Below are 27,495 nucleotides of genomic sequence, written 5' to 3'. Positions count from 1 at the left end.
TGCGGCGTATTTGCTATTATCACTGCCATTACAGCAAATTTGCATGAAATGCAATGAATTTTGTTACATTATTTGATGAATGCATGTATTTTCACACTGTATAGTAATCAATCATGGCCCAACAATCTCGTCTAACAAACTAATGCTGTCATATTGTCAGCAATGGGAGTCTAGTAATAAGTTTTTATGTTAAGTAATGGCCACTTTACCCTCTATCTGTATTGGTCAGTTTTAGGATTAGTTGGATCTGTGTAGATGGACAGTGAATTTAATCATTTATTAGTTAGGTCACAAAGTGGACAACAATGCTTAAATATCAGACATAATACATTTTATTACCACGATGAAAACGTACAGTCATTTTAATGGATGATCGAACCGAAGAGGTTTTTTTTGCGTAAAGAAGAATAACTGAGGAATAAGAAGATGGCGTTGCCTTTCCTTTATGGTTTAAAACAATCATAAGCATCTTCAAAATTTGAAGACGGAAATGAATGTCTTTTCAATAAAGAGTCTGCAGGTCTCCCACAAGTTAATACGATTCTTCTCAACTAGAAATGCTTATCCGCCTGATTTTAGGAGTCACTCCAGACGGTAGTTTGGGTGTAACTGCAGTCTCACCTCCTGGCCTTCTTCTCTTTCATGAGTTTTTTGCTCTCCTCTCGTCTCCTCTTGTTGACGGGGTTGCGTGGATCATAGATCTCGAATGTGTCTTCGTCCTGCATGTTGGCATCTTTTACCTTTCTGCTTTGTTCATCAAAGTGGAGAACATGGCCCATCCTAAATCACAAGGGGAAACAGAGTTCAGTTCAAAAGAACAGCAAAGCACAGCTCACGGGCCACTAAATCATCAGAATCAGAGTTACAAGTGCTGGGAATTTCCCAGTGGAACAGATCGAATCAGAGCAGACTTCCGACTATGATGAGTCCAGAAAAAGCCCGTTTCAAAGCATGTTTAAGGAAATAACTCATCCAAAAATGGAAAATCTGTCCTTTATTGGTACAATCAATCAGTTTATACACATATATACATTTTAATAAAAGTTTGTTTACATAATAGGTTTACTTTTGAGCACATTAAGCATTTATAAAAGCACATATTTAGAAAATATATACACATATTTACACCTGTATATTTATATATTTAATATATAAACATTCCATATTTTTCTTAAACATTTGCATGCATCTGTTCTATTTATATATGCACAAAAGTGGATCCAATTTATAACAATTAAACATTTCTCACCCACACACACATATATCTATATCAACCTATTAGTGCTGTGAATCGATTACAAAATTTTATTATGTTAATCAGTCATGAACTGCGATTAATCTTGATTAAAAACCATTTTTAAAAGATTTACCTGTAAATGTGTTGAAACAAAGAAATACATGATAAACTAGTTTAGTTTAAGGAAACAGAACCTTCCACACCTCTGCCAGGTATGAGACATAATCCTTATTATTCTTTTATCATTATTCTGTATTTATTCAGCCTTTAAACAGGCAATAAAATGTCAAAATAAGACAAAAAAAAAAAAAAAAACCTAGCAAGATGCTGGGGTGCAAATACACACACACACACACACACACACACACACACACATATAAATACATACACACATTAATTACTTGAAAATTACTACCCATTTTCTTGACAGGTGACTGGCAGAAAAATACATCTACATACACATGCAATTACTTAATCACAGATGCTCATCTACATTGCATTTCTTCATGTGATTGGCAGGCAGAATAACATTCCACGAAGCATTCCTGAGTGCCAGCATCAGCAAGAAGAGCTCACAGCTGGCTAAAGTTGCTTCCTAGAAGACACAGTTAACACTACGCCAACAGAAATACAGTTCTGTCATATCTGAGTGGCACAACTAACAGCTTCTATGATTTCAGATGTCCACGCTAATGTTGCTCCAAACCCATCCATGTTTACAGTTAACTGGGTCCAATGTTGCTTTGCCTGGCGTTAACTTTCACCATATGTTTTCTTCAGTATATCTTCTAGTCAGTCACACAAGTTTGGAACGACGTGAGCGAATGACGAATGGATTTTCATTCAGTTTGAGGTCATATTTAGGGCACTGTTTCTAGAGTAAGCCTTGGATGAGGAGCATATCCACACATCTCACCTCTGTTCTGTTGACCTACATTTCATACTGAGATGATGGCTACAGAGGAACCGTCTGAATCAAGACATGGAGAGAACCTCAAAGAAACGTCAGGAAGGGTGAAACAGGTCATTGTTATACATCACGGACACGGCCGGATGGCTCTCTGGGGTCTCATCTAAACCAAAGAGAGATGCTAAAAGAACTGACATTCCACACCTGTTTGAGCTATTCTGGTGAAGGTCAGAATTTCTGGAAAGATTCTATCCTTCACAAATCCAAATATGCGGTGCAGGTATCATACTAAACGCAGGTCTGGTTTGAAAGAACAAGACGTGACGGGACGTTTCAATAATTCAACGACTCCCGGCTGTCATTCAATACGGTGCAAGTTTTGGTGGTTTTGCAGAAGTGTGTCAGGACGTAACTGTAGGAGCTGAAGGAAGATTTTTTAAATTGAGCCGGTTGTCCCGAGTCAAGACGAATGCATGAAGGAGCCGAGAATGGAAGCGGCCTGCTCTCAAAAATTATGAGTGGTCTCGTTGGTAAGAAATCCGCCACGCTGCTCTTTCTGAGCCATCACAGAACCCCTGGATTCAGACGCATAGAAAGCCTGCGAGTGCGTGCGAGACCATTTTTAAGTGTGCATGCTTGCATCCATTTGAAGTCCGTAGGAGATGTGACAGCTCATCTAGAATGTCATGGCTATACTCTGGCAGACCCACAGGACTCCCGTCGCGTAAAGCAGCCGGCTCTGATAATTTGTCTAGCAGTCTTGGTGATGACAGCCCGTCGGACTCCTCGCCTAGAGTTATGGCTTGCGCAAAAATCCCACCATTTGATTGGGGCTCTTATCAGGGAGGGGCTCCCGCCATGATGCCGAGGCCCTCGGAAGCCTCTTCCTGAATTTATTTTTCTTGCTCTTTTGCGAAAGAGGGGGGAAGCAGGAGCGGAGGCATGGGCTCCTGGGCGAAAAGGGGTTTTTGTAGACGCAGACACAGATGGAATAGTTTACAATCTGGCCCAGACTTGACTTCCAGTGTCTGACCTGTTGTAACCCATGTTCCGTTCGTGGGGTGCAGCAGGCGTTCAGAAAGTGGTACAGACTTCCCACTGCTGTTTTTCTTGCACTGGGGGCCTCCAGACCCTCCTCCTCTACGGAGTCAGACCAAAAACGTCCCAGCGTCGTGGGGGTCCTTAGACAGCCATGACAGTCCATCCTGAAGACGAAGTAACTGATAGGAAACACGGGCTCAGACGGCGCCCCCCTTTTGCACTCACATGTGGTATTTGTTGGAGCATCTGAGTGCGTATATTTAGATAAAGACCCAAGGTCTTTGATGAAAAGTGAATACGAGAGAAAAACACACAGTGTCCATTCATTTCCCTGCGGTGGCTCGCGGCGCGAAGAGGGAGGACGACGGTCTGACAGATCTTCGCTTTATCCTCAGCACGTCACCGCTGCGGCTGCGGCACGGACTCGCACACCATTAAGACTGATAATTAATCAAGCGTAAAGACATTACTCTCCACAGAGGCATGCGCCCGACCGCATTCTTTACGTTTGATTGTGATTTACAGTTTTCTTGCAAAAGCGTGAACCGACTGCAGCAGACGTCTAAGCGCAAACGCGCCGCATCCAACCCGCAGAGTCACTTCAAACGCTTCCAACGAAAAACTACCTTGGGTTTTCAATGAACTGTATCTATGGATAGGGTATACGTTAGTGCGGGACCCAAAAAAGCAAACCGCTGAGGCTATACGTTTTAAACGAGGCCGAGAAAATAGAATGATTTACCATTCTGCTTCCCGTAATCCTCGGAAAATCCAGAAGTGGCGTGTGACGCATTGGTCATGGCAGGGCTTTAGAAATAAAGCGCATCTATGAATCACAGTAATGTCCAATCAAGTTGAGCGTTCATTAAATAGAAAAACACATCTTTCAAACTGAAAGCCATAAATGCGGATGAGCAAAACCAGTTTTTAAGTACCTACCGCCATCTCAGAGGCCGTACTTACAAACGCATGCGTCTTCATCACATGTGCTAGGAAGATTATGGAGAAAACAGAATCTAACTGTAACATTTCTAATTGATATTCTATTTGTGTACTTAAGCGCACAATCAGGGCCGTAACTTTGTGCTTCGCATACAGCATTAAGATTGATGCTCCCTGGAGCCCGATTCATTTTGCAGCATCATAAATGTTATCCTGGCCAAAGAACTCAGCTGTCAATAACACCCTCAGCCCGACATGGAAACGGTCCCATCAGATCAGGACCGAAAAAAAATAATCTAGAGGATGCCAAAAAGAAAATCTAAGCTCTGTTTAGTCTTCATATTTAACAGAGAGCAAAAATAAAACCGAACAGACTTAATATTTGCTCAGTGAGTGGTGCGTGTGATTTAGCGATCTAGCACCGCCGTGACATGGTAATTATTTCTTTTCTGTCTTTATAATCTCGTAGTACGCCGTTGGATTGGAATGTCTTTAGAGACATACAGACAGACGAGGCAGTTGTTACAGCTCAGGACATAAACAATGTCCGACACAATGCTTAGTAGTGAGTGGGGTATGATTTTAATAACACCTGCCCTGCCATCAACTGATATTATAACTTTTATAAATAAAGAGTGGTACAACTTTAACATCCCTAATAACCATTGACACTCCTAATTGAGATTGTAGATGGAATGTCAATGGTCCATTTGAGCATGTTAATTTAATGCACATGTCTGCAATCCACCGTAAAGCAAGAAGAAGAAAACGGAACAGGCGTCGGCTACATCTATCTTTTATCTGCTTTTCATAATCATTGGCACAGGCACCATTTTGGAAAAATGTTTTAATAAATCAAGGCTAAAACTTACATGATTTAGACACTGCACATTAACACGTCATAGATTGTTTTGGCCCTGGAAAAGTGTGTCATGACAAGATTAATTTTAGCTTTCATGCCACAGGCAGCTGAGTGTGATGGAATCTTTTCAAACATGTATCTGCATTTAAAACAATCTTATAAAATTATTTTCTGATTTTCTGATGTGCGCGACATCTACTCTACCCCATGGATTTGAAAGGGCTGCACAAATAGGATCAGATATGTCTTTTTGAAGTTGGCATCTGGTAGCGATGCAGGTGGTTAGAGCTGGTTTGGTGTTGGTCAAACTGGATCCTGGACCCAAAACCTGGTCTTCAAAGTGAAGCTAGTTGACCCTCCATAGAAATCAACACAACTTAAATGATGCCAGGTACAGAAACGTAATAAATAAAGCGGCAAAACAATCCATGTGACATCATTAGTTTTGCAATGCTAGCGAGTGGCACAACTCATACGCATGCTTTCCCCTAAGAGTAAGCAAAGCTGATTGCATCAAATACATTTTGAAAATTACATTATTTTTGTTTTCTTTGTGCAGCAAAAAGTACTTGTTGCATCACAAAAAGTTGTGCCACTGACGTCACATGGACTGTTTTACCTAGTACTTCACTAGGAGATCTGGGAACATTTCAATTGTGTTGCTGTCTATGGAGGGTCATATGGCTCTCTGATTTTATTAAAAATATCTTCATTTGTGTTCTGAAGACGAGCAAAGGTCTTAAGGGTTTGAAACAACATGAGGGTAAGCCATTAATGTCAGAGTTTTCGTTTTGGGGTGAACTAACCCTTTAATGCTGATTTAAAAGCTTGGTATGGATGCCTATATCCAAAACATATGCTGGCGTTAAGGAAAATTCCACCAGTGGTTTATCACCGGGCACACGTAATGAGCGTCTGTTAAGACGACAGCAGGTTGACGTGCCCTGTCTAGCGTTCAGTGGGTGAGACACGTTCCATCTGGGCACTCCGTCTGCTGGAGCAGTTATTTACTCAGTTAAGTCAGCTGAGAAAACTACTTCTCCACAAGTGGCTATTGCAGCGCAGCAAAAACAAACACTGCATACTGTTCTAATGGTGTCAGAGCACTGCAGAGCCAAACGCATTACTTGGCCGGAGAGCGAGGTGGCTCAGGCACACTTAAGGCAAGCAGCTGCGCCTGATGTGGAGAGAGGTATGAACGTCTCGCTATGTTAGTCCAAATAAATAGCTCTGCTACCTTAATGCGAAACAGTAGCTGTGCATTGGGACAACCAATGAGGCGCGAGTTATTGAGAATGCATTTGATCACAGACAACTGCAAGTCCATTAGTGCATTAAACCTCTGTAGGAACGTAGAAGCGAGTAAAAGCAACTCACCAGCCCTTATCGTCATCCTCGCCAAGTTCCTCGACGTCTTCCTCTGGAACACTAGGAGACTCCGAAATTGCAGATGATAGCTTGGATTTGAAGCGTTCCAAAAGGGCGAGTGTCTTTAGAGGCAAGAGAAAGTGTGTTATTTCAAATTTAAAAAAAAAAAGCTCTGCGCATATTCAAAGGGACAGTTCATCTAGAAAATCCTGTCATCGCCCTCATTTCATTCCAAACCTGTATGACTTCCATTCTTCTATTCAATAGGAAGGTCGAGTGATAGAAATAAATCTTTCTTGTGATGATATAACTTTGAGTAGTGTGAAAGATTTATATTTTTCTACTTTACATTGAACTTTTGTACTTTGAATCTTCATATGATTCATCTGCGAGGCACTGCATTTTGTATTGGGTTCCTTGGAAGATATTTTGAAAAATGTTCAGTGTGTCCAAGCAATGCAAGTAAATAAGGTCCAGTGTTGAAACCGAGACACTGAAACCGAGACACTGAACATCCTGGCATGTCCTCTAGCATGTTTAAGCAGTGACATTTGATTTATTCGAGTCAAATCTTTGCTGTGAATAATTCAATTGACCTTACGACAGATAATGACTAACAGCCTGCGGTCAGACTCTTCGGTGGACCGCATAAACAAATAACTCTCAACATTTGCACAAAGGAAAGAAATGGCAGAATATAGTATGGTGGAATCTTTTAGAAAAGGCAATGCTTAAAGTAACACTTTTTGCCTTTTATAATATAGATTTTTGTATTTAATAGCGAATACAAGTAAAGGAAATGTCAAATGAACTGAAGTTCATGTCATTTGAGAAAAAACACACGTCTTCTTTGTGTTAATGGCAATATTTATGACATTTCTTGACATTACCATTATAGTTAGCGTTTCAACAAACTAATAATAAGTCTTGTGCTTCACATTTTGAGCATTGGAAGTCATTTAGTGTTAATTTTGCATGCCAAATAAAATTTCACACTGTTTATCATACGAAGTATGACTTTGGACATGACAAGTTGCTACAATAATCTTTAGAAAGGAAGTCAAAAAGTTTTGAAGTTGAGCAAACGATGGCAACATCTGCATTCTTATGTAAACTGTTCCTTTAAGAAGAAACTCGTCATTTTTTTCTAGCTGAATTTTCTAAATGTAATCTTTAACATTATAAGAGCTGAAGCAAACGTCAATGTCTCGAAGCTACGGCTCACCTGAGCCTCTCGGCCAGAGCCTTTCTTCAGTTTCTGCTTCCTCATGTCTTCATACTTCTTCCTGCTCTCCAGGTACTCTGTCACCGCCTCACTGCTCGGCTTACTGTCACCTTAGAGAGAAAACAAGAGCGATTACAATCTAGATAGGAGAAATTAACTTCCCTACAGGGATCAATCTGTCTATTATTTTATATTGCATATGCATATAGCAGTGTGACTAACTTGAAAGGATTTACATGAAAAGAAAAACAGCCAAATTCCAGAGCAAGTTATTACTATCATATGGACATAACTATGAAATACATAAAGTTTATACTGCTATAAACTCAGATGAAGATGACAGCTCCTGTGGGCTGCTTCCTTCCAAGAATAATAGTTTCACCAATGCCAAAATTTAGGTCCTAAGACCCTCATCAGTGCAAAGGCCAAAATTTATGACTTTTGCAGCCCAAATGACTTTCTGCACTATAAAGAGATAGATTTTATTCAAATTATAAGGAAACACATGTGATATACAGACATATATACTGAAAGGATTAAACAAACGAAATGGGAAACACATCAAAATGTGTTTATGTAACACCGAGGCTCTCCCATCCTTCACAATAGTCACAGTAACCGCCACAAAATAAAGGGGGGAAAAAAGAGAGAAGAGAATAAGCAACGGCAAACATCAGCATCTAATGAAACAAAACAGTTCTCTCACGTCGTCTGTGATTTTATTTGATGTCTGATTTCGGCGAAAGCGCTTTTTCCATTTGCAAGTGAAAGGTAAACCAGAAAAATGACACTAAACGAACATCGCAAGAGGGGTTTTTTATAGAAATAACCTGTATAAATAATTATTTCGCTAAATTGTATAGTTCCTTAGCCAATTCGTTTACAGCTGTCACGCAATGTTGCAACTTCGTGCTTGTGTTAACCCTCTACTGCATATGCCCCATGTTCAGTACATGTTTTTTTTTAACGATTGCAACCAGTTAAAATGTTTGAAAAGTATCAAAGATCAGTCCAATCAGACGTGAAAGTCACTATCAAGCACCATTTGAAGGCGGGACATCCTGTTCTTACACATGGTCACAGGAGCATGTGGTGTGAGATGGTGACAAATTATTTGCTTTAGTATTCTTATTTAAAATGACATGAAGTGCACATAACAAATGTGTGTGTGTAACTTATTTTGCATGTTCAGAAATTCAGTTTTTGTTGCGATGTAAGGAAACAGGGGTCCATGGCTCCCATCCCTATGCAGGATTTCCCATCGATAATACATACATGTGTGAATAAAGGGAAGATGCGAGGTTCCTGGGTGTGCAGGAACACCCAAAGCGATTCGCAAAAAGTGTAATATGCACCCGTTTCACAGCGGAGAAGAAGTGCTTCTTGAAGTTTAACACAGAGTAAAATCTCACGATATGATCAGGGCTGAGAAACTCCCTGTCCTGCAGAGTTAGCTCCGTCCCCAATCAGACACATCAGAACTAGCTAACGAATGTATCGTAAGATCACTCGAAAGATCACAGCCAGGTGTTTTTAACTAACCTCTGCTGTTTCCCAGCCCTGTACTACGATACAAACTGTATCAAAAGCAATAAATCAATGTGCTTCAAGTGTTTTTCCCTTTTTTCTTAAAAAGGAATAGTTCACTCCAAAATGTAAATTCTGTCATCATTTACTCACCCTTTTGAGCAGTTTTAAACCTGTATGAATTTCTTTGTTCTGCTGAAGAAGATTTTGGAAAAAAGTCCTTTGTATTTTATTCTTTATTCTGTATTTTATTCGAACTATTCCTTTAATAACTTTCTCAACATTTTTTGACAGGTTTGTGATTTCGTCTTTTTGTCAAAAAATATTTGGGGTTGGGGGGTGAGGACTGCTAAAAAATGTTTTATCAATAAAATGTTCATTTTTCCATGTACCATTAAAATGCATGCAGTAGAGCCTTTTTAAACGCAATTCACCAATTGATATAAAAGCCGTTTTATAATAATAAGAGATTTTTTATAATAAACACTCATTAATTACACTCACACACACTTTCCTGTAAATGCATTATATTACATCCATTTTTTTAAAGGCAGGTAAAATCAACATTATGGCATTTTATTGTTTATCTATTCATATGCATTGCATTACAAAATTCAAGATAGCGGGCAGATGATGTGCATATTTTAAGTTCCTAAAGTTAATATCACATGAAGAATGCCTTTTTTGTCTTTAAAAATCATCATGGTTCGAATAAGGTACTGATTTTTTGTTTTCCATCAAGAGAATTACGTTTTAGACGTGTCTTTGCTCTATTTCGCAGCTACTGTACAATATAAAGACGCTTTGTTCCTGAATGATTCATCAGTTGAAATGATTCAGTTCGATCACAACGACTCACAGTGACGTGCTGCCACCTACTTGCAGTTTTAATTTCACATTTACAGTATTTTTTAATTTTGTGAATAATTTCAATAAGCAGTTTTCAGCGTTTCGTGTTTAAAATACCATTATCTGCAGATTAAAGCATTCCGTGTTCCTCTGAATTAACTTATAAATACATATGCCATTTCATATGCAACTTCTGCAAAAAAAAAAAAAATTGTTTAGTAACAGCCTTTATTTATAATTATTATAAATGGCTAATTAAATGTGAGAGTTTGACTAAATGATGCCCAATATTTTTTTTTTAAGGTAAAGGGTTTCTTTAAAGAACTATTATATTATATATATTAATTATAAAATGATTATATTTTTTTTCCAAAACTGTAGCTGAAAATATGTATGGATTACAGACCTTTTGAAAATGTAAAAAAGGCTCTGGAAGGGGACTGGAATGTTTAAACTCTTGCGATGTTTAAACAAATGACAACAACAGCTCATTATCGGTATTATCCAATGAAACGAGTTTCCTACAACAAACGCTTGAGGATTAATACGATCATATGAAATCTTCCCCTAATCGTTTTGAAATTGCATCCCACAAATCCCACGGCACAATGGCGGGAATTGTAAAAGTCAGTAAGATCAAGGCTGGGCTGCTTCTCTCGACTACACCTGCCCTCACACGGCAACTATGACCGAATGCTCGAGGGGAACAAACTACATCAGACGGAGCCTCCAACGTCTGGGTGATTTATTTCACGTTAGCGCCGTCATGTAACGAAAAATCTTTTTCCCCTCACAAACGGAGCGCTTGTTTATTCTTGGTATTTATGGCGCACTGAAAACCGCACTGCAGAGAAGGCTGGAAATTTGTTTTTCAGCGACCGAGAGAGCGTGCCATGCGTTCGTCTGAGAGCCACTGAGTGTGTTTGAAAATGTTTAGTCTGTGGCATGAGCTAATAGAAAACTAGAAAGACAGAAAGGAGGTAATGAGCCAAAGACTATTAAAACACATTGACTGTAGAAAAGCGAACACTCGACCTCTTTTCGAATCTATAAAAACGAGGGCTGCCAATATGAGCTGAGAGCGTGTTTATCATGGCCGCCGTCCAGACAGTGAAAGATACGGCTTTGATGGGACTGAAATAAACACGTATTAAAACAAAGTACAAGAACTTTTACATTCTTCGAGTAGTTTGTTTACGCAGCGTATACGCGGCAATAAATCAGAAATAAATATTGCTGCAACAGTTTTAACGGACTACTAAATTATATTGTATTATATGTTAGGGATGCACAATTGTGACAAAAGTCTGAATTGTCGATTTATCCCTTAAAAATGTCATTGCGGTTATTAATAATGATTATCACAATTGCATGCCGTATTTTTACATCAACGTAAACGAGATACTGCTTTTCTATAGCATTAAGCCTCAAGTTTCAATTCAAATTAAATTCAAATTAAATATTGGATTGGTTTATTCTTTCTATTCTATGAATGGTATAATAATGTTTATACTAAAAGTAAAATTAAAACAATGGAATGGATTACATAATTGTGGCATCTGTAATTGTGATTAGAAAAACGATTATATTATATTAACTATTAATGAAAAGGTGAGGGTCAGTAAGATTTTTTTTAATGAAAAAAACTGTTAATAATACTGTTATTTGGAAAGGATTCATTAACGTAATAAACAGTCACAGTATTAAAAATGTAACAAAAAAATAAATTTCAAATGCTGTTATTAAAAAAAATCCTGCAAAAAATGAATATCAAACAGCTGTTTTCAGAAGTAGCTATGTTTCTATCCACCTATTTTTATGTACATTTTGGAATATCGCATTCACACAGCAATTATGTGTTGTATTATTTTTTCATTTATTTAATTACATGTTGTATTATTTTATTATTAATATATGTTGCATCATAGCTAGTGACAGTAATTATACACATTTTTGTGCACCGAACAGAATATTATAATGATTTGAAGGATCTAGTGACACTCAAGACTGGAGTAATGATGACGAAAATTCAGCTTAGGTCAGGGGAGTAAATTAGGTTTTAAATATAAAAAGATAAAAATTCAATTCATAATTGTGAGCCCAAGAGACTTTCAAAACATCAAATGAAAAAAATGAACACCGTCTTTGCAATAATTTTCTGAAGTTAGTAATTTAAATATGCGTTACAACTGGCTTTATCAAAAAGAAATTAAGAAAAGAGGTAAGTCCGTTCAATTTTTCATTTAATTATGTTTTTTTATTTCAAATATTTGTGTGTTATGAATAATGTTTTTTTAATTTTACATTGTACCGATAAATTGACCAGATCTGAGTTACAGCCAAGTAACTGCAGCACTAATCATCAATTTAACTGTTAAGTTCATGATCAATGTTTCACTTGACTTTAGGGGAGAGCCACTTTATCAGGACATGAGAACCTAAACCTGAATCCCCCTAAATACGCCTGACAGGCCTTTAGTCGAAAGCATTTCTGGGCCGGACTTACCCGAGGTGTAATGTTCAGGTAGAGTGGAACTTAATTGAGTAACTAAAGTTTGAGCGAAACAGGTTATTAGAAGAGAATGGCTGTCATTAGCCGCTCGAACCATGCAATTACTCATTTACACAGGCATTCGGCGCATGAATGCCACAGATTCAGAAATGGCCTTTCTGAAAAGTCAGCAGCGGTAACGGCCCTTTTCGATGTGATTTATGCGAGCAAAAAGTGATGCCTTCCACTCGGCCCGGCTCAACGCTCAGCTGCAGAGCGCGCCTCGCAGGCCGCTGAATGATGGCACCCTTAGGGCCTACAACAGCAGCACACTCCATCGACTCCAGCTGGTGCTGCTAAGTACTGTCTTTGAGTTTGACGGCTATTCTAACAACATTCCATCCCTCTCCTGTCACTCGGGCCGAAAAGAGCTACAAATCAAGCAGCCGGCAACAGGGGGTTGATGGGGACGACAAACACCTCGTCGTTCGGGAGGTGGATTACTTCCCTTCTGCTGGTCAAGATGGAGTAACCGTGCTGCTGTTGGGAGTAACGCTGTGTAATTCAGTGGTAAAGATCTCAGCTTTGCATGGTTAAGCTGGTGCTCGAGAACATGACCAAGCTGATCGATCGCAACCAACTTAGCAAGCGGGGCATGAGGAATAGTTTCACAGGTGGGTGTGTGTGTGTGTGTGTGTGTGTGTGTGTGTGTGTGTGTGTGTGTGTGTGTGTGTGTGTGTGAGTGAGTGAGTGAGTGAGTGAGTGAGAGAGTGAGAGAGAGAGAGAGAGAGAGAGAGAGAGACAGAGAGAGAGAGAGAGACAGAGAGAGACAGAGAGAGAGAGAGAGAGAGAGAGAGAGAGAGAGAGAGAGAGAGAGAGAGAGAGAGAGAGAGAGAGAGAGAGAGAGAGAGAGAGAGAGAGAGAGAGAGAGAGAGAGAGAGAGAGAGAGAGAGAGAGAGAGAGAGAGAGAGAGAGAGAGAGAGAGAGAGAGAGAGAGAGAGAGAGAGAGAGAGAGAGAGAGAGAGAGAGAGAGAGAGAGAGAGAGAGAGAGAGAGAGAGAGAGAGAGAGAGAGAGAGAGAGAGAGAGAGAGAGAGAGAGAGAGAGAGAGAGAGAGAGAGAGAGAGAGAGAGAGAGAGAGAGAGAGAGAGAGAGAGAGAGAGAGAGAGAGAGAGAGAGAGAGAGAGAGAGAGAGAGAGAGAGAGAGAGAGAGAGAGAGAGAGAGAGAGAGAGAGAGAGAGAGAGAGAGAGAGAGAGAGAGAGAGAGAGAGAGAGAGAGAGAGAGAGAGAGAGAGAGAGAGAGAGAGAGAGAGAGAGAGAGAGAGAGAGAGAGAGAGAGAGAGAGAGAGAGAGAGAGAGAGAGAGAGAGAGAGAGAGAGAGAGAGAGAGAGAGAGAGAGAGAGAGAGAGAGAGAGAGAGAGAGAGAGAGAGAGAGAGAGAGAGAGAGAGAGAGAGAGAGAGAGAGAGAGAGAGAGAGAGAGAGAGAGAGAGAGAGAGAGAGAGAGAGAGAGAGAGAGAGAGAGAGAGAGAGAGAGAGAGAGAGAGAGAGAGAGAGAGAGAGAGAGAGAGAGAGAGAGAGAGAGAGAGAGAGAGAGAGAGAGAGAGAGAGAGAGAGAGAGAGAGAGAGAGAGAGAGAGAGAGAGAGAGAGAGAGAGAGAGAGAGAGAGAGAGAGAGAGAGAGAGAGAGAGAGAGAGAGAGAGAGAGAGAGAGAGAGAGAGAGAGAGAGAGAGAGAGAGAGAGAGAGAGAGAGAGAGAGAGAGAGAGAGAGAGAGAGAGAGAGAGAGAGAGAGAGAGAGAGAGAGAGAGAGAGAGAGAGAGAGAGAGAGAGAGAGAGAGAGAGAGAGAGAGAGAGAGAGAGAGAGAGAGAGAGAGAGAGAGAGAGAGAGAGAGAGAGAGAGAGAGAGAGAGAGAGAGAGAGAGAGAGAGAGAGAGAGAGAGAGAGAGAGAGAGAGAGAGAGAGAGAGAGAGAGAGAGAGAGAGAGAGAGAGAGAGAGAGAGAGAGAGAGAGAGAGAGAGAGAGAGAGAGAGAGAGAGAGAGAGAGAGAGAGAGAGAGAGAGAGAGAGAGAGAGAGAGAGAGAGAGAGAGAGAGAGAGAGAGAGAGAGAGAGAGAGAGAGAGAGAGAGAGAGAGAGAGAGAGAGAGAGAGAGAGAGAGAGAGAGAGAGAGAGAGAGAGAGAGAGAGAGAGAGAGAGAGAGAGAGAGAGAGAGAGAGAGAGAGAGAGAGAGAGAGAGAGAGAGAGAGAGAGAGAGAGAGAGAGAGAGAGAGAGAGAGAGAGAGAGAGAGAGAGAGAGAGAGAGAGAGAGAGAGAGAGAGAGAGAGAGAGAGAGAGAGAGAGAGAGAGAGAGAGAGAGAGAGAGAGAGAGAGAGAGAGACAGAGAGAGAGAGAGAGAGAGAGAGAGAGAGAGAGAGAGAGAGAGAGAGAGAGAGAGAGAGAGAGAGAGAGAGAGAGAGAGAGAGAGAGAGAGAGAGAGAGAGAGAGAGAGAGAGAGAGAGAGAGAGAGAGAGAGAGAGAGAGAGAGAGAGAGAGAGAGAGAGAGAGAGAGAGAGAGAGAGAGAGAGAGAGAGAGAGAGAGAGAGAGAGAGAGAGAGAGAGAGAGAGAGAGAGAGAGAGAGAGAGAGAGAGAGAGAGAGAGACAGAGAGAGAGAGAGACAGAGAGAGAGAGAGAGAGACAGAGAGAGAGAGAGAGAGAGAGAGAGAGAGAGAGAGAGAGAGAGAGAGAGAGAGAGAGAGAGAGAGAGAGAGAGGGAGAGAGGGGGTTGGGGTTCTGAAAATACAAGCATCATCAGTTATGGAAAAATACTCAGTCTGTCACATGATGACCCCTTTAATTGGTACTGGACCCCAAATATTATACACAGAATAGAATATATTTTATACACATTGCATTTTTGCACACAGAACACAAAATGTCGCACCGCAAAATAGTGCAATAACTTAACTGTTGTCTATTTTAATAAATTAAATATAAAATATTCAAATTAAACAACACGTCTCCGGTCTTTGGTGTCACACGATCACGATCAATTCTAGAAATTGAAATTTGAAAATTGACATTTTGAGTTCTGAAATATTTTTAGCTGTGATACGCTACCATTCAAACAGATGAAGGGTCATAATTAATAATTAATACTTCTATTCATCAGAGCGTGGCATTTATAATGCTACAAAACATTTCGATTTTAAAATCTGCTATTTATTTTGGATCTCATTATACGGCAAAGAATCCTGAAAAAAAACAAGAAAAAATGGCTTTAAACAAATTTATAAGTGAGCACTAATAATAAATGATGAATCAGCGACATATTAGAATGAGGATCATGTGACACTGGAATAATGATACTGAATATATATATATATATATATATATATATATATATATATATATATATATATATATATATATATATATATATACACACACACACACATATATATATATATTTTTTTTTTATTATTATTATTATTATTATTATTATTATTATTATTATTATATATTCCAATAAAAATGCATTATTTAAATTTTTTAGTTACATTTTTACTGTAGTTTAGTGAACTTATAACAGCCACCAACAAAAAATATTATTTTAAATAAAATGAAAAATATGATGTTGATATTCATTGGTGGCAAATCTAGTGCAAGTACACAAATGCGCTGAAATTCTACGACAAGAAATAAAAGGCTACTAGATCTTTACGCTCTCGCAGTTTCTCTTGCACATCACCTGACTGACATTGTTTGACTGACAAGGCGCCATTGAAATAAAACACCCTGAGCACACAGGCATAACCTGTATAAATAACTCAGAGTGGTAGAAAGAATGTTGCCACATCATTTAGGGTGGGTATAAAACGGACAGTGTTTTTAGCATGTCTCTCTTATTTTTGGCTCTCGCAAATCACAGGCATGCCAAGAAAGAGAAAACCAGACTAGACGAACATGCTATAATTTATGTCTTGAAAACTGAAGAGATGTCTGTCGAAAATAATAATAATTCAAAAAGGTACAAATGTCTTCTAGTTTGCTTGCTGAATTGCGGAGGAGACAATTGGCTTCTTCCTAAAATAAGATACCAGATGCCAAGAGAGCGGCTCGCTGTTATTAGAGAGAGGGGAGGAATGTGTTTGCTTTCGGGACTGAATACAAAGCTGGAAGTAGCCTCTGTGGACACATGAACACTCAAACCCAAACACTGAGATCAGGAGGTGGGACCAACGACCAACTTTCACTTTAACTGAGAGGCAGAACATCAACGAGAACCGCTTCATATTTTAAAACCGATTTAGAATTATTATCAGAGCGTTTCTAAGCTAAAAAAATAACAGATCGAACGCTTTTTAATGCCATTAATTAATGTTCAAATGATTCATCGTTAAAAAAAAATTACAAATGTTTTAAAAATATATTAATATATAAAAAAAAAAAAATTTATGAAGTGTGCGTCAAATGATTAATTTTGGGTAATTCCATCCAAAATAAGTTTTAGTTCATATGATATATGTAAGTGTACTGTGTTTATTTATTATGTATATATAAATACACACATATACAGCATTTATTTTGAAAATATTTACATGTATATATTATATTATTATATTTTAAAGATATATATATATATATATATTATATATTATTACACACATTTTATATATATTTAATTTGTTTTTATATATATTAAGAAACATAAAAAATAATTAGTAATTTAATATTATTATTAATATTATTATTATTAACTGAGCACTGTTAAACGTTTAAAAAGTTTGGTTTTTGGACTTGACACTTTCGCACAGTCTGTTTACAAAGACAACTGACAAATGGGTTCCTGTGGGCAAAAGTCCATTTTATGCCACCGTAATGTTTTCCTGTGAATAATTAAATCGATACATAAGCATCTGCACGTCCGTCACCAGCGACGTGAGCTTTTCGCGCGTCTTTAACAGTTTGGTAAAACGTGTCTTTCGCGGTCGTTACGAAAGCCCTCCGAAACGCAAAACTGACAGCCGTAAAAACATAACGGACCTCTGTCAGCATTACCATTTGTAACGCTTACATTTTTATTTATTTCTTTTAAATTGCATTGTATAAGCAAAGACCGGTCACTCCACATTGCCCACAAAAATGTGGATAATGTCAACACCGTACTGGCACGAGTGACTGTTTAAGCATTTTATCACGGAAATGTCATAGCGCCGGACGAAGAGCAAATGAGAGAACGTTAAAGCCTTCTGTGCTATTGTACATTTGCGCGAGCGATTCCATTTTTTTTACACATTACAAATTCAGCTAACTAAAATTTAAACAGGCGATCATGTCCTCTCTTTGCGATTCCTTTTAGAATAAGCGCTGTCCTTCCCGCTCAAGCGAGCAGGCCTCGAACATGCACCGGCTGCTGAATGTAAATAGGACATTCCAGCCCAAACGTTAAGAAACACTGACCAGGGTGAGGGACACACCTTTGCCCCCTGAAAACACACAATGAGAAGACAGTGATATACAACAGGGCCGTTGGAAAGCTCCGCGGAGGTCGAAGGTCTGACTTGTGCAAATCTCAAGCACGCAGTAATCCTCAAAGCAAAAAAAAAACCTGGAGCGCTCTCCGGATCTGAGGACCGGAAAAGGCTTCGAGGCTCTGTTTGAGCTTCCGGCACGTTCTTAGACGATAATGTGTTTGCCGGTAATGACAGGAACCTTCTAACAGCTTACTGCTCCTGTCTGATTTGGCCACGAAATATGAAGTTCGCAAACATCTGGGAGGCGGAGGCACATTTCTATGGTTATGATAAATATTAGAAAGGAACGCTGTTAGAGCACAGAAAGACTTGACTTTGCAAACAGGACAATATTTCAAGCCAGACCTTAACTTGACCCAGACCTGTCTTGAAGACCCACACCACTCCTTCACACAACCCGTGAGTCACGGTCGTATTTCATTTCAGTGGAGGGAAAAAAATTAATTCAACTATATTTTGCATAATGAAAAGTAAAGTATAATTGTTATTCTTTTAAGGAATATTTACTAGTTATAAATAATAATCAGAAAAAGAACATTCTGAAATTATTAGATGATTATTTACATTTAATGAAACCGTTAAAATGGAATCCAAAAATTAAAAAAAACAATGTGAAAATTAATGATGGGCATGAATGAATTGTGAATTAATTGCATCTAATATGAAACCTTTTGCGTGTTTGGGGTGTACGGTGGTTTGCATGTTTATCACACGTTAATATTAGTTACTTTAGTTTCAGATCATCAAACAAATTTCAAAACTGATCAAAAATGACAGCATGCAGTTTTTTAATAAAGCTTTTCATTATGCGAAATCCGAACCCATATGGCCCTGTGTGAAAAAGCGTTCTGCAGCAGGACAATGATCAGAAACACACCAGCAAGTCCACTCTGACCGGCCTGACCTGAATCCTATCGAGATGCTGTGGCGTGACCTTAAAAAGCGGTTCGTGCGCTCCAATGTGGCTGAATTACAACAATTCTGCAAAGATGAGCGAGTCAAAATTCGTCCGCAGCGCTGTAACAGACTCGTCTCCGGTCATCGCAAGCGCTTGACTGCAGTTGATGTTGCTAAGGGTGGCCCAACCAGTTCTCAGGTTTAGGGGGCAAACACTTTTTTCACAGAGGGATTTCGTTTTCCCTTCATAATAAAAAACTTCATGTGTTATCTTTGATTACTATTCGAATTTGTTTGATGATCTGAAACATTAAAGTGAGACAAACATGCACCAAAAAAAACTAATCAGAACCAACACTTTTTCACACCACTGTATATTTATTATTTATATATAAAGACACTCTTTTGAAAATATTTTCATATATATATTTATATATATATATATATATATATATATATATATATATATATATATATATATATATATATTTTTTTTTTTTTTTTTTTTCATATATATATATATATATATATATAAAAAATATATATATATATATATATATATATATATATATATATATATATATATATATTTTTTTTTTTTTTTTTTTTTTATATATATAATTATATGCAAGTTTTATTATGTATTAAATTGCAATATATTCCTGTAATGCAAAGCTGAATTTCCATCAGTCATTACTCCAGTCTTCATTATTTACCTTCTAAATCATTCTAATATGCTGAAATTCTTTCACAATATTAAGTTTTTTTATCAAATAAATGCAGTCTTGATGAACATAAACTTTGAAAAAATATAAAAAAAAATCTTACTGTCTTCTTTCGACTGGTATATTTCGTACAATGCGTATGTATTTATATACACACACAGCACACACAGCTTAAGATACTTTTGACTTAAAAAGCAAGGCCTCATGTAGAAAAACAAGCCTCCAACAGAAGAACAGTTCAGTTGTTTGGAGGATCATGTTGACTTGATTTTGGGAGAGGTTGAAATACTTTCATTACTCCATAAGCGAGAAATAAATTGCGCTTTCGCCGGTAAAACACTACAAAACATGACATTTCAAAGAATACTGGTAATTTTACAGAGCTTTTTCAAATAGTGTCAATGAAAAGACAAACAGCTGTGATTTTGTGGCGCAGGCACTCACCCTCGCTGACATCCTCTTCTTTCTTCACACCATCTTCTTTTCGCTGTTTGATTGCAAGTAATTCTTTCTTCAGCTGGCGAGCTTCTTTTCTCAATTCATCACTGCGGAAAGACATTCAACCCAGAGCTGGAATTAATTTCCAGTCTTGGAAGGAACACTTTCTCAATAAGTCTTGCAAAATGTAGAAGGGAAAAACATGTTACGGAAGGAAAAACATGTAGCGCACTTTTTCTATGCGTAGCCATTGAAGAGATTTTCCTGCTATCCGAGATAAATCATTGGAGAAGTGAATAAAACATTTCAACAAGTTAAATGCGACATGGACAGTGGCCAAATCTTAAATGTACTCAAAAGACCAAATGTTTTCAAGCGCAAATTGAAATTTTAAAATGCAAAAAAAAAAAAACAACACAACAAATAAAAATCCTTGGATGTCGCCAACTCATCACAGACACAGAACATTTCAAACACGAACTAATTTTAGCTTCTAACAAAAAGAGCAACGACCTCACAAAATTCGACGCAAATGTAAATACTTTCATAAGCCTTCCTCCGAGTTGTTTGCAGACATGCTGTCACAAATCAAAAATAGCTGCTGTATGAGGTTTCGCGAGCGAGATTGCAACTCGACTCAAGGAGGAGAAAACAAGAACATTTCTGAACATCTGCTGATCTTCATTTATTATCATTTATTTGCTCGAAACGGCTGAAAACGCAAATCTCAGAACAGCGCGCAGGACGTGAGCATCTCGGCTGCGGGGTTCCCAAACGATTGCGCTTTTCGTTTCACAATTAACAAAGGGATTGAGTGTTCGCATAAAACGGGAATAAAACCAACAATTACCTTAGGCATAGCGTTCCAGCGTGTCAGAAACAAATACTTGCGTTAGAAGTATAACATTCTCTAATAAATCGTGTGGCGCCTTGTTAGATCAAAGGTTCAGCGCGGCTTCCAGACAGGCCGGGGTTCTGGCACCTCAAGAAGGGATGTTGTGGCTGAACCGATACACCTCAACCCCTCTGAGCTCACACAGTGAGGTCTTACTATGATCTTCACGCTAAGCGTGGCTGCGGAGCTAATCGGCGCTCTTTACTGGCAAAAGAAACCTACGTCGCACGAGTCTGCTTCAAAACCGGTGAGCATCAATTCATATAGACTGCAGAGCTCTTCGAAATCAGTATGAATTCGATTTGGCCCAATTTTGACCTGAGGCTGCAGCCTTCTAAAGAAGGAAAAAAAAACTTCTAAAGAAAAAGGTGTTTAGCTCAACACCTCAACTGCATTTTATTGCATTACCTGCAGACAATTTAATTGCAACTATTTAATTGCAACTGACTCGGTCCAGCCCTCGGTCACACTGAGTATTGCTGACAATGATAAAATTGCATAATTACAGTGGGCTCATATTTGAGTCATCGTTTACGCTATCAATCATTTTTTGAAAGCTAGTTGCTATGCAATATTGCAATACTTAAAATGCCAAAAAAAACAACCAACATAGTCATGCGGTTCACACACTATTATGTTGTTTCAAACCTGAAAGACCTTTGTTCATCTTCAGAACATACATTAAGATATTTTTGATAAAATCTGTGTGCTTTCCCAGACCCATATAATATCTGGAGAAGAATTATTGTTGAATATTGAAGGTTGAATTATCGTTTTTGCTTTCTTTGCACAGAAAAAGTATTCTCGTAGCTTTGTAAAATTGCAGTTGAACTACCAATGTCACGTGGACTGATCAATCAGTGTCCTTGTGTTTCAGAACCTGGGAACATTTCAGTTTCATTGCTGTCTGAAGGATCAGAGAGCTCTCGAATTTCATCGAATATCATTTGTTCTGAAGACGAACAAATGTCTTACGGGTTTGGAAGAACAAGAGTGTAATTATTGTTTTGAATCCACAATGGAGAGAATACTCTAACATCATCCTTCTGGTTTCTGCTCAATGGTAGCTTGCAGAAGAAAAAGCACTGTCACAAGTGACAACGATAACATTCGTTTTTAACTGGTCTTAAACCTGAGGTAATCTAAACCACAAAAAAACTAATAATAAATCTTACAGTCAGTGCTCTTGTTTAGACAATAAATGCAGATGTCACAGGACAGCTGATAAGGACAGGCCCGGGCAGACGCACACTTCCAAGGTGTGAGGTCCTCGTAGATAAACTGCCAAGCGAGTCGGTGAGAGGAAGTTGCTTCCATGTGCAAACAGGGCCTCCACCCACATCTACCTTTCAGAGAACCCGCTCTTCTGGCAGCTCTCAGGACAGCATCTTCTGTTGGGGTATAATAATATTTTCATAGGACTTGACAGCTATGTTTTGATGCCAGGTTCTTACATGGCTACAAAGCACAGGTAAGCTGCAGAGTCTGGGCCTCCAGCCCAGAAACACGTGAGCCATTCAATCCCGTAACAATGACTGCCTTTGTTTCATCCATCTGCTCCTCTCAGCTGACACACATTCTCTCAGGCAGCTCTCTTCTGTTACTCCTGCTGAACCTTGGATCCCCAGCCTCCAGGGTCCTAGTCTCTAGGTTCTCAGGGGGACAAAAGTGGGGCATCGTAGATGATTTAAAGGTTGACCTTGTGGAAGACCTCTTCTTGGCGTCCACGATGTTTGAGCACTCAGGTAAAGGGACACCCAACTGAAACTGGTATTTGTTTGTTCTCCTCAGTCCTGAAAAGAGTGCAACACCTTCAGCCGAGGCACTCAGCAGCGTTCCTCTGCTGGAGATCTTGGTAGGTGATTACAGAGCCTTCTGTCTTGGTTGAAGCTGACAATCTCATTTCCTGCACATGGCTTGTTGATATATAGAAGGACAGTTAAAGGCATAGTTCGTACTAGTGATTGGTTGATTTAAAAACATAAAAACGAATGAATTGATTTTTCTTCTTATTATTATTATTATTAAATACAATTAATCCCACTTAACAATAAAGTTTTGCTGTAGACGGCACTAATTAATACATTAACTAATGCTAGGAAATGACACCTTATTGTAAAGTGCTTTTCAGTACACTTCTACATTGCAATAATTAACGTTCAATCGTCAAATAAATGTAGAAGCAGCAAAGTATATTTTTTAATCTTTTTTAATACTGAAGTCAAGTATCACTGATACCAACTGATGCCCCTATTAATATTTTTCTTATGTTTAACCACTGACAGTATAACTGATAGCTGAAAATTATAAAAAATAACTTATAAGTGAACTTAAATCTGTGCCCTTCAGCAAGCACAAAATATAACAGAAGTTATCAAACACTAAATTCTAAATTAAATGGAGATAAATTAAAACTTAAAGCTCTTTTCTGTTTTGTTTTTTGATTCGCAGCAGCTGGCAAGAAACAAGAGAAGACGTAACAGTCCTACAAGGGTGAAGAGTTCTCTTTCAGAGGCCTACAGTGACCCTTTGGTCGGAAATGAGAAGGCCATATCGGGGAAACACCTCCAACTAAGTGATAATTTTGCTTGCCTGGACATGCTACCATTTACCAAACAAGAGAAGCATATCCTAGGCAACAACAACACAATGGGCCCCTCAGCCAGATTGCCAGTAAGAGCGGAGAAAGCTGAGAAAAATGCAAAGAGAGACGAACACCTGCTAAATTACTCCTCAGGGCTCAACGGATTCCTCAGAATATCCTTTTGTTCTTCAGACGGAGTCCATATTCATTTACTAATCAAGGTGTCATAGACTGAGTGTGTGACGATATATATTCCAGCACACTGTACTTTCTAGATACAGATTTTAAACATTCAGTTTTGGTTTCGAAAGTGTGATTACGAGGGGTTCTGCCAACTTCTACGGCTTAATATTTATTATTTATATAATCTGAGCACAAAATCCTGATCCTAAATACTGCCAATAATATGCCCAGCCAGAAACATAAGCCTACTCAAATATTCCAGCATGCAAAAGTGTGTTAGTTAACTCTTGAATATGTGATCTGTATGTAAAACTCAGGCAGGAACATACGTACAATTAAAATTAAAAAATACTCTAAAGGCTTTACGCATAATGCAAGTAGTTTCAATGTATTAATTAATGCACATTATAATGCATTGAACAATCTAAGTGTAACCACAGTTAATACATTTGGTATTGTTATTTATGACAAGATATTAAAATACACATACAGAATTACAACTCACATACCTTTTAATAACTCTTTACAATGCATTATACACAAAAGCTTTAAGTAAAGTGGTACCAAAATGACTATTATATTAAACTAAAGGCCAGCTGCATAAGCTCTTAAAAGCCAGTGTGATGACCAACAAATTTTTGTATCAATTTACAACAAATTTTTATGCAGTTGACTTCAGCATATGAAAAATCTTAAGTTTATGCAACCAGGCGACGGTAATAAAACAATGTGCTGTGAAATTGAGCTTGCATAGCCAGAAGCATTTGCACAGCTAGAAATGCTTACGTTTGCATACCTGTGTAGAGTTATCTTTCAGCTCTAAGTCACCGACCCGAATTAAAGCTCGAGCAAACTAGCGGGAAAACCAAAAATATATGGTACACACACGTCCCGGAGAAACATGTACACACAAAAAAAGAGAAAAAAGTAGCACTAAATAGAGTAAAAAACACAAAACCACCCACAGAAAGCCATTTCTACAGATTCAAGTCACTTTGATTCTGACGTTAAGAAAATTAGGCAATTTGTCCGAAATAAAGCTATTAATAAACAGAGCCGAAGTGTGACGGACTGTTTAAAATAGCAGAGCTGTGAGATGTGCCCTTGTTCGACAGCAGCGCCAGATAAAAAGGCATTTGTTAACTCAAGAAAAGAAAAGAACAGTGTGATAAAGTGTCCTTGTGATAAAAGGAGGAGGGAATGAGAGTTTATTAACGAGTGAGCGCTTTGAAGAGGAGCCAAAGTGTGCCCACTGTCAGACATCCCCCCTCGGCCAACACAATGACAGCCATTCAGCGAAGCCTCTCGGGCCGCCAGCGGGGAAGAGACCAGAAGGGAGAGAGGGATCGGTGATGAAGTGCTGGACGAGACCTGACGCACACATTTAAAGTCTGAGGAGCGGAGGAAAGACTTTGTCGTCACTCACGGCTCTCCAGAGCAGCCAGAGATTGTCGCTCATTCAGACAATTCAAATAAGCGAAACCCGGGGAGCTCTGGATGATTTACTTTTCATAAAGAAAGCACACAAAGTGACTGGCCACCGACCAATCTTTTTCCCGTGATTCGAGACTTCGCCGTTTAACCCTCGCCCCTCCACCAGCCTTGTCGGCGCGAGACAGGTTTTTTTTTTGATCCGTTTTTCCGAAAACGGACGCGGAGCGGTTCCTCGCACGTTGCAGGAGTGGAATTACTATTCCTCGGGTTCCGCTCGTACCGATTTTGACTTTTACACACGGTTCGGAGTTTTATAATCAAGCAGTATAATCTGGAGAGGGCAAATGTCTTCAAGGTCTTGGAGCAGATTGTTAAAGCAGAGACGGTGTATAATAATCATACAGTATCACGTTTCAAGGAGGACGCTTGAGAATATTCGTTTTCCAGGTCTCCTTCTGACTCGAACGCAAAGTCTACCTATATTTTTAAAAAGGAGACTGAATATTTGAAGAACTGAGAGTTCCGTAATAAATATTAATGATGGAGCTGATGAGTCAAGTGGTGGCCAAACGTATGACATGAGCGGAGAAATTGTAACCATAACACAGAGGCTGAGAATATACTGCATCCTCCGAACCGCTCACTAGCTCTCAAATGAACAACTTTTAACCACAACTAAAGCAAGAATGTGTGCGTGACCACAAGTGAAATTTTGGCACTTCCATCCAGTGGTTTTTTTTTTATGCAACATCCAAAACGCACTTAAAACAGGACGTTTTTTGATGTGCAAATGCGTGCAGTCGTGTGTTGATATATTCCTACATTTGAGGTGAGAAGAAGTAGAATTCATTTGCAGCCGAGTTTAAAAAGAATTTTCATTTAAACTCAAAGGGTTGATGAAAAACAGACTTTGATAGCTAAGTGTTAAAACAGCGTGGGAGTTTTGAGCTCGTTCATTTACAACAATGAGCAAATGCTGCGTTATTCCTTAAGAAGTGAATAGATCCTCGGGCTGTGGTCTGGAGTCGCTCGGTCAGACTGCCCCGTACAGGACACACACAAACCTGCAGATCTGTGGCACAGCTGCCAAGAATTAGATGATCCCTTTTGGCCTCCACACAAAAAGGGCCAGTGCTTTACTGATCCGGCTGACCTTTCCCTGAGAGGTTGATACAGCATGGGATTATGACGGACGACAACTGACAGGTGCGGTCAATTAGAAACAGCGACACTGCACCCGAAAGTCATCGTCTTTGGTGCATAATTGCTTTTTGGACTCTCTTGAAAGAGACATTTTCATTGTCTCAAAAGGCAGATAATGACAGGAGTCCACTTAAGCTTATTCAGCAGTTTGATGGATCCTGATGGCTGCAAATCCACGCTACTGTTGTGAGTTCTCCTGCCCTTCACTGACAAAGATCAGAGAGGTCACAAGAACAGGAGACTTACTGCAATCAGGGGTTCTTGATGAGGGCCTTTCAGCTAAATGGATGCTGGGAGTGCTGTCTGGACAAACGTTTTCAATACCTCACATTCTTTCTTGACTTGTTTGGCTTTCTTAGAAAAGAGCATCACATGTTGAAGTCACCATAAAAGGATTTATACTGTACCAAGTGTAGTATAGTATTAGTTTATATAGCAAAAAATATATTAATATCAGTAATGTTAATTAGCTTTTTTCACAGCGTGTAACATTTTAAAATTATACAATATGCAAAAACATGCATTTAAATGAATAATAATTCCGTTTACTATTGTCCTTTTTACATTATTAAAAGCTGTTTTGGCACAAAGTATAAAGTACTACAGAAATAAAGGTGACTGTTATGAATAATTTAAGTATGTTTCATGTGATCATTTTGTGTATGTATATACAAAGAGTTTAGTTTTAACAAACTGAAAAATATATTTGAATTGCAAATTAAAGTCAGAAAAATTAGAAAAGTATTTAAATAGATTTAATCAATATTTTTTAACCATTATTATGAAGTGCTGACAAACATTTAATTGTAATTAATTACGTGATTGAAAAGGTTTTTGTTTACATTACATATGTGTACAGTGTATATTTATCATGTTTATATAAATACAAACACATGCAGGTATATATTTGAGAAAAACATGGTACGTTTATATATTAAATATTTATGTGTACGAATATGAATATATAAACAAACATGTAAATACATATATTTATATTATTATACACACAAATATATTTTTGGATGCAATTAATTGTTTGAAAGCACTATTATAAATAAATAATTATAGTGTAATTTACTAAAATATATGCATTTAACATTTTAATAATAATAACGCTGTTTTTATTTAAATATATGCAAGTATTATTTCATTGCGAAGAAATTGCCAGGTGCTTG

General features: G+C 38.6%; 1 protein-coding gene across 1 annotated transcript in view; it reads right to left on the bottom strand.

The window, feature by feature from the left end:
• Nucleotides 1–314: 314 nt before the first annotated feature.
• The window catches only part of cwc27 (CWC27 spliceosome associated cyclophilin), a 35,383-nt gene continuing 8,202 nt past the window's right edge, over nucleotides 315–27,495 (bottom strand). The window contains exons 11-14 of the mRNA XM_043250705.1: nucleotides 20,028–20,128; nucleotides 7,586–7,695; nucleotides 6,370–6,482; nucleotides 315–780 (exon numbers count right to left, since the gene is read on the bottom strand). Coding sequence (XP_043106640.1) covers nucleotides 618–780; nucleotides 6,370–6,482; nucleotides 7,586–7,695; nucleotides 20,028–20,128 — 487 coding nt within the window. The 3' untranslated portion in view covers nucleotides 315–617. The remainder of the gene's footprint in view (nucleotides 781–6,369; nucleotides 6,483–7,585; nucleotides 7,696–20,027; nucleotides 20,129–27,495) is intronic.

The sequence above is a fragment of the Puntigrus tetrazona genome, chromosome 10, assembly GCF_018831695.1.
Source record: "Puntigrus tetrazona isolate hp1 chromosome 10, ASM1883169v1, whole genome shotgun sequence".
Classification (NCBI taxonomy): Eukaryota; Metazoa; Chordata; class Actinopteri; order Cypriniformes; family Cyprinidae; genus Puntigrus; species Puntigrus tetrazona.
Note: the sequence above shows the minus strand (reverse complement) of the source record. Positions and strands in the feature narration are given on the sequence as shown.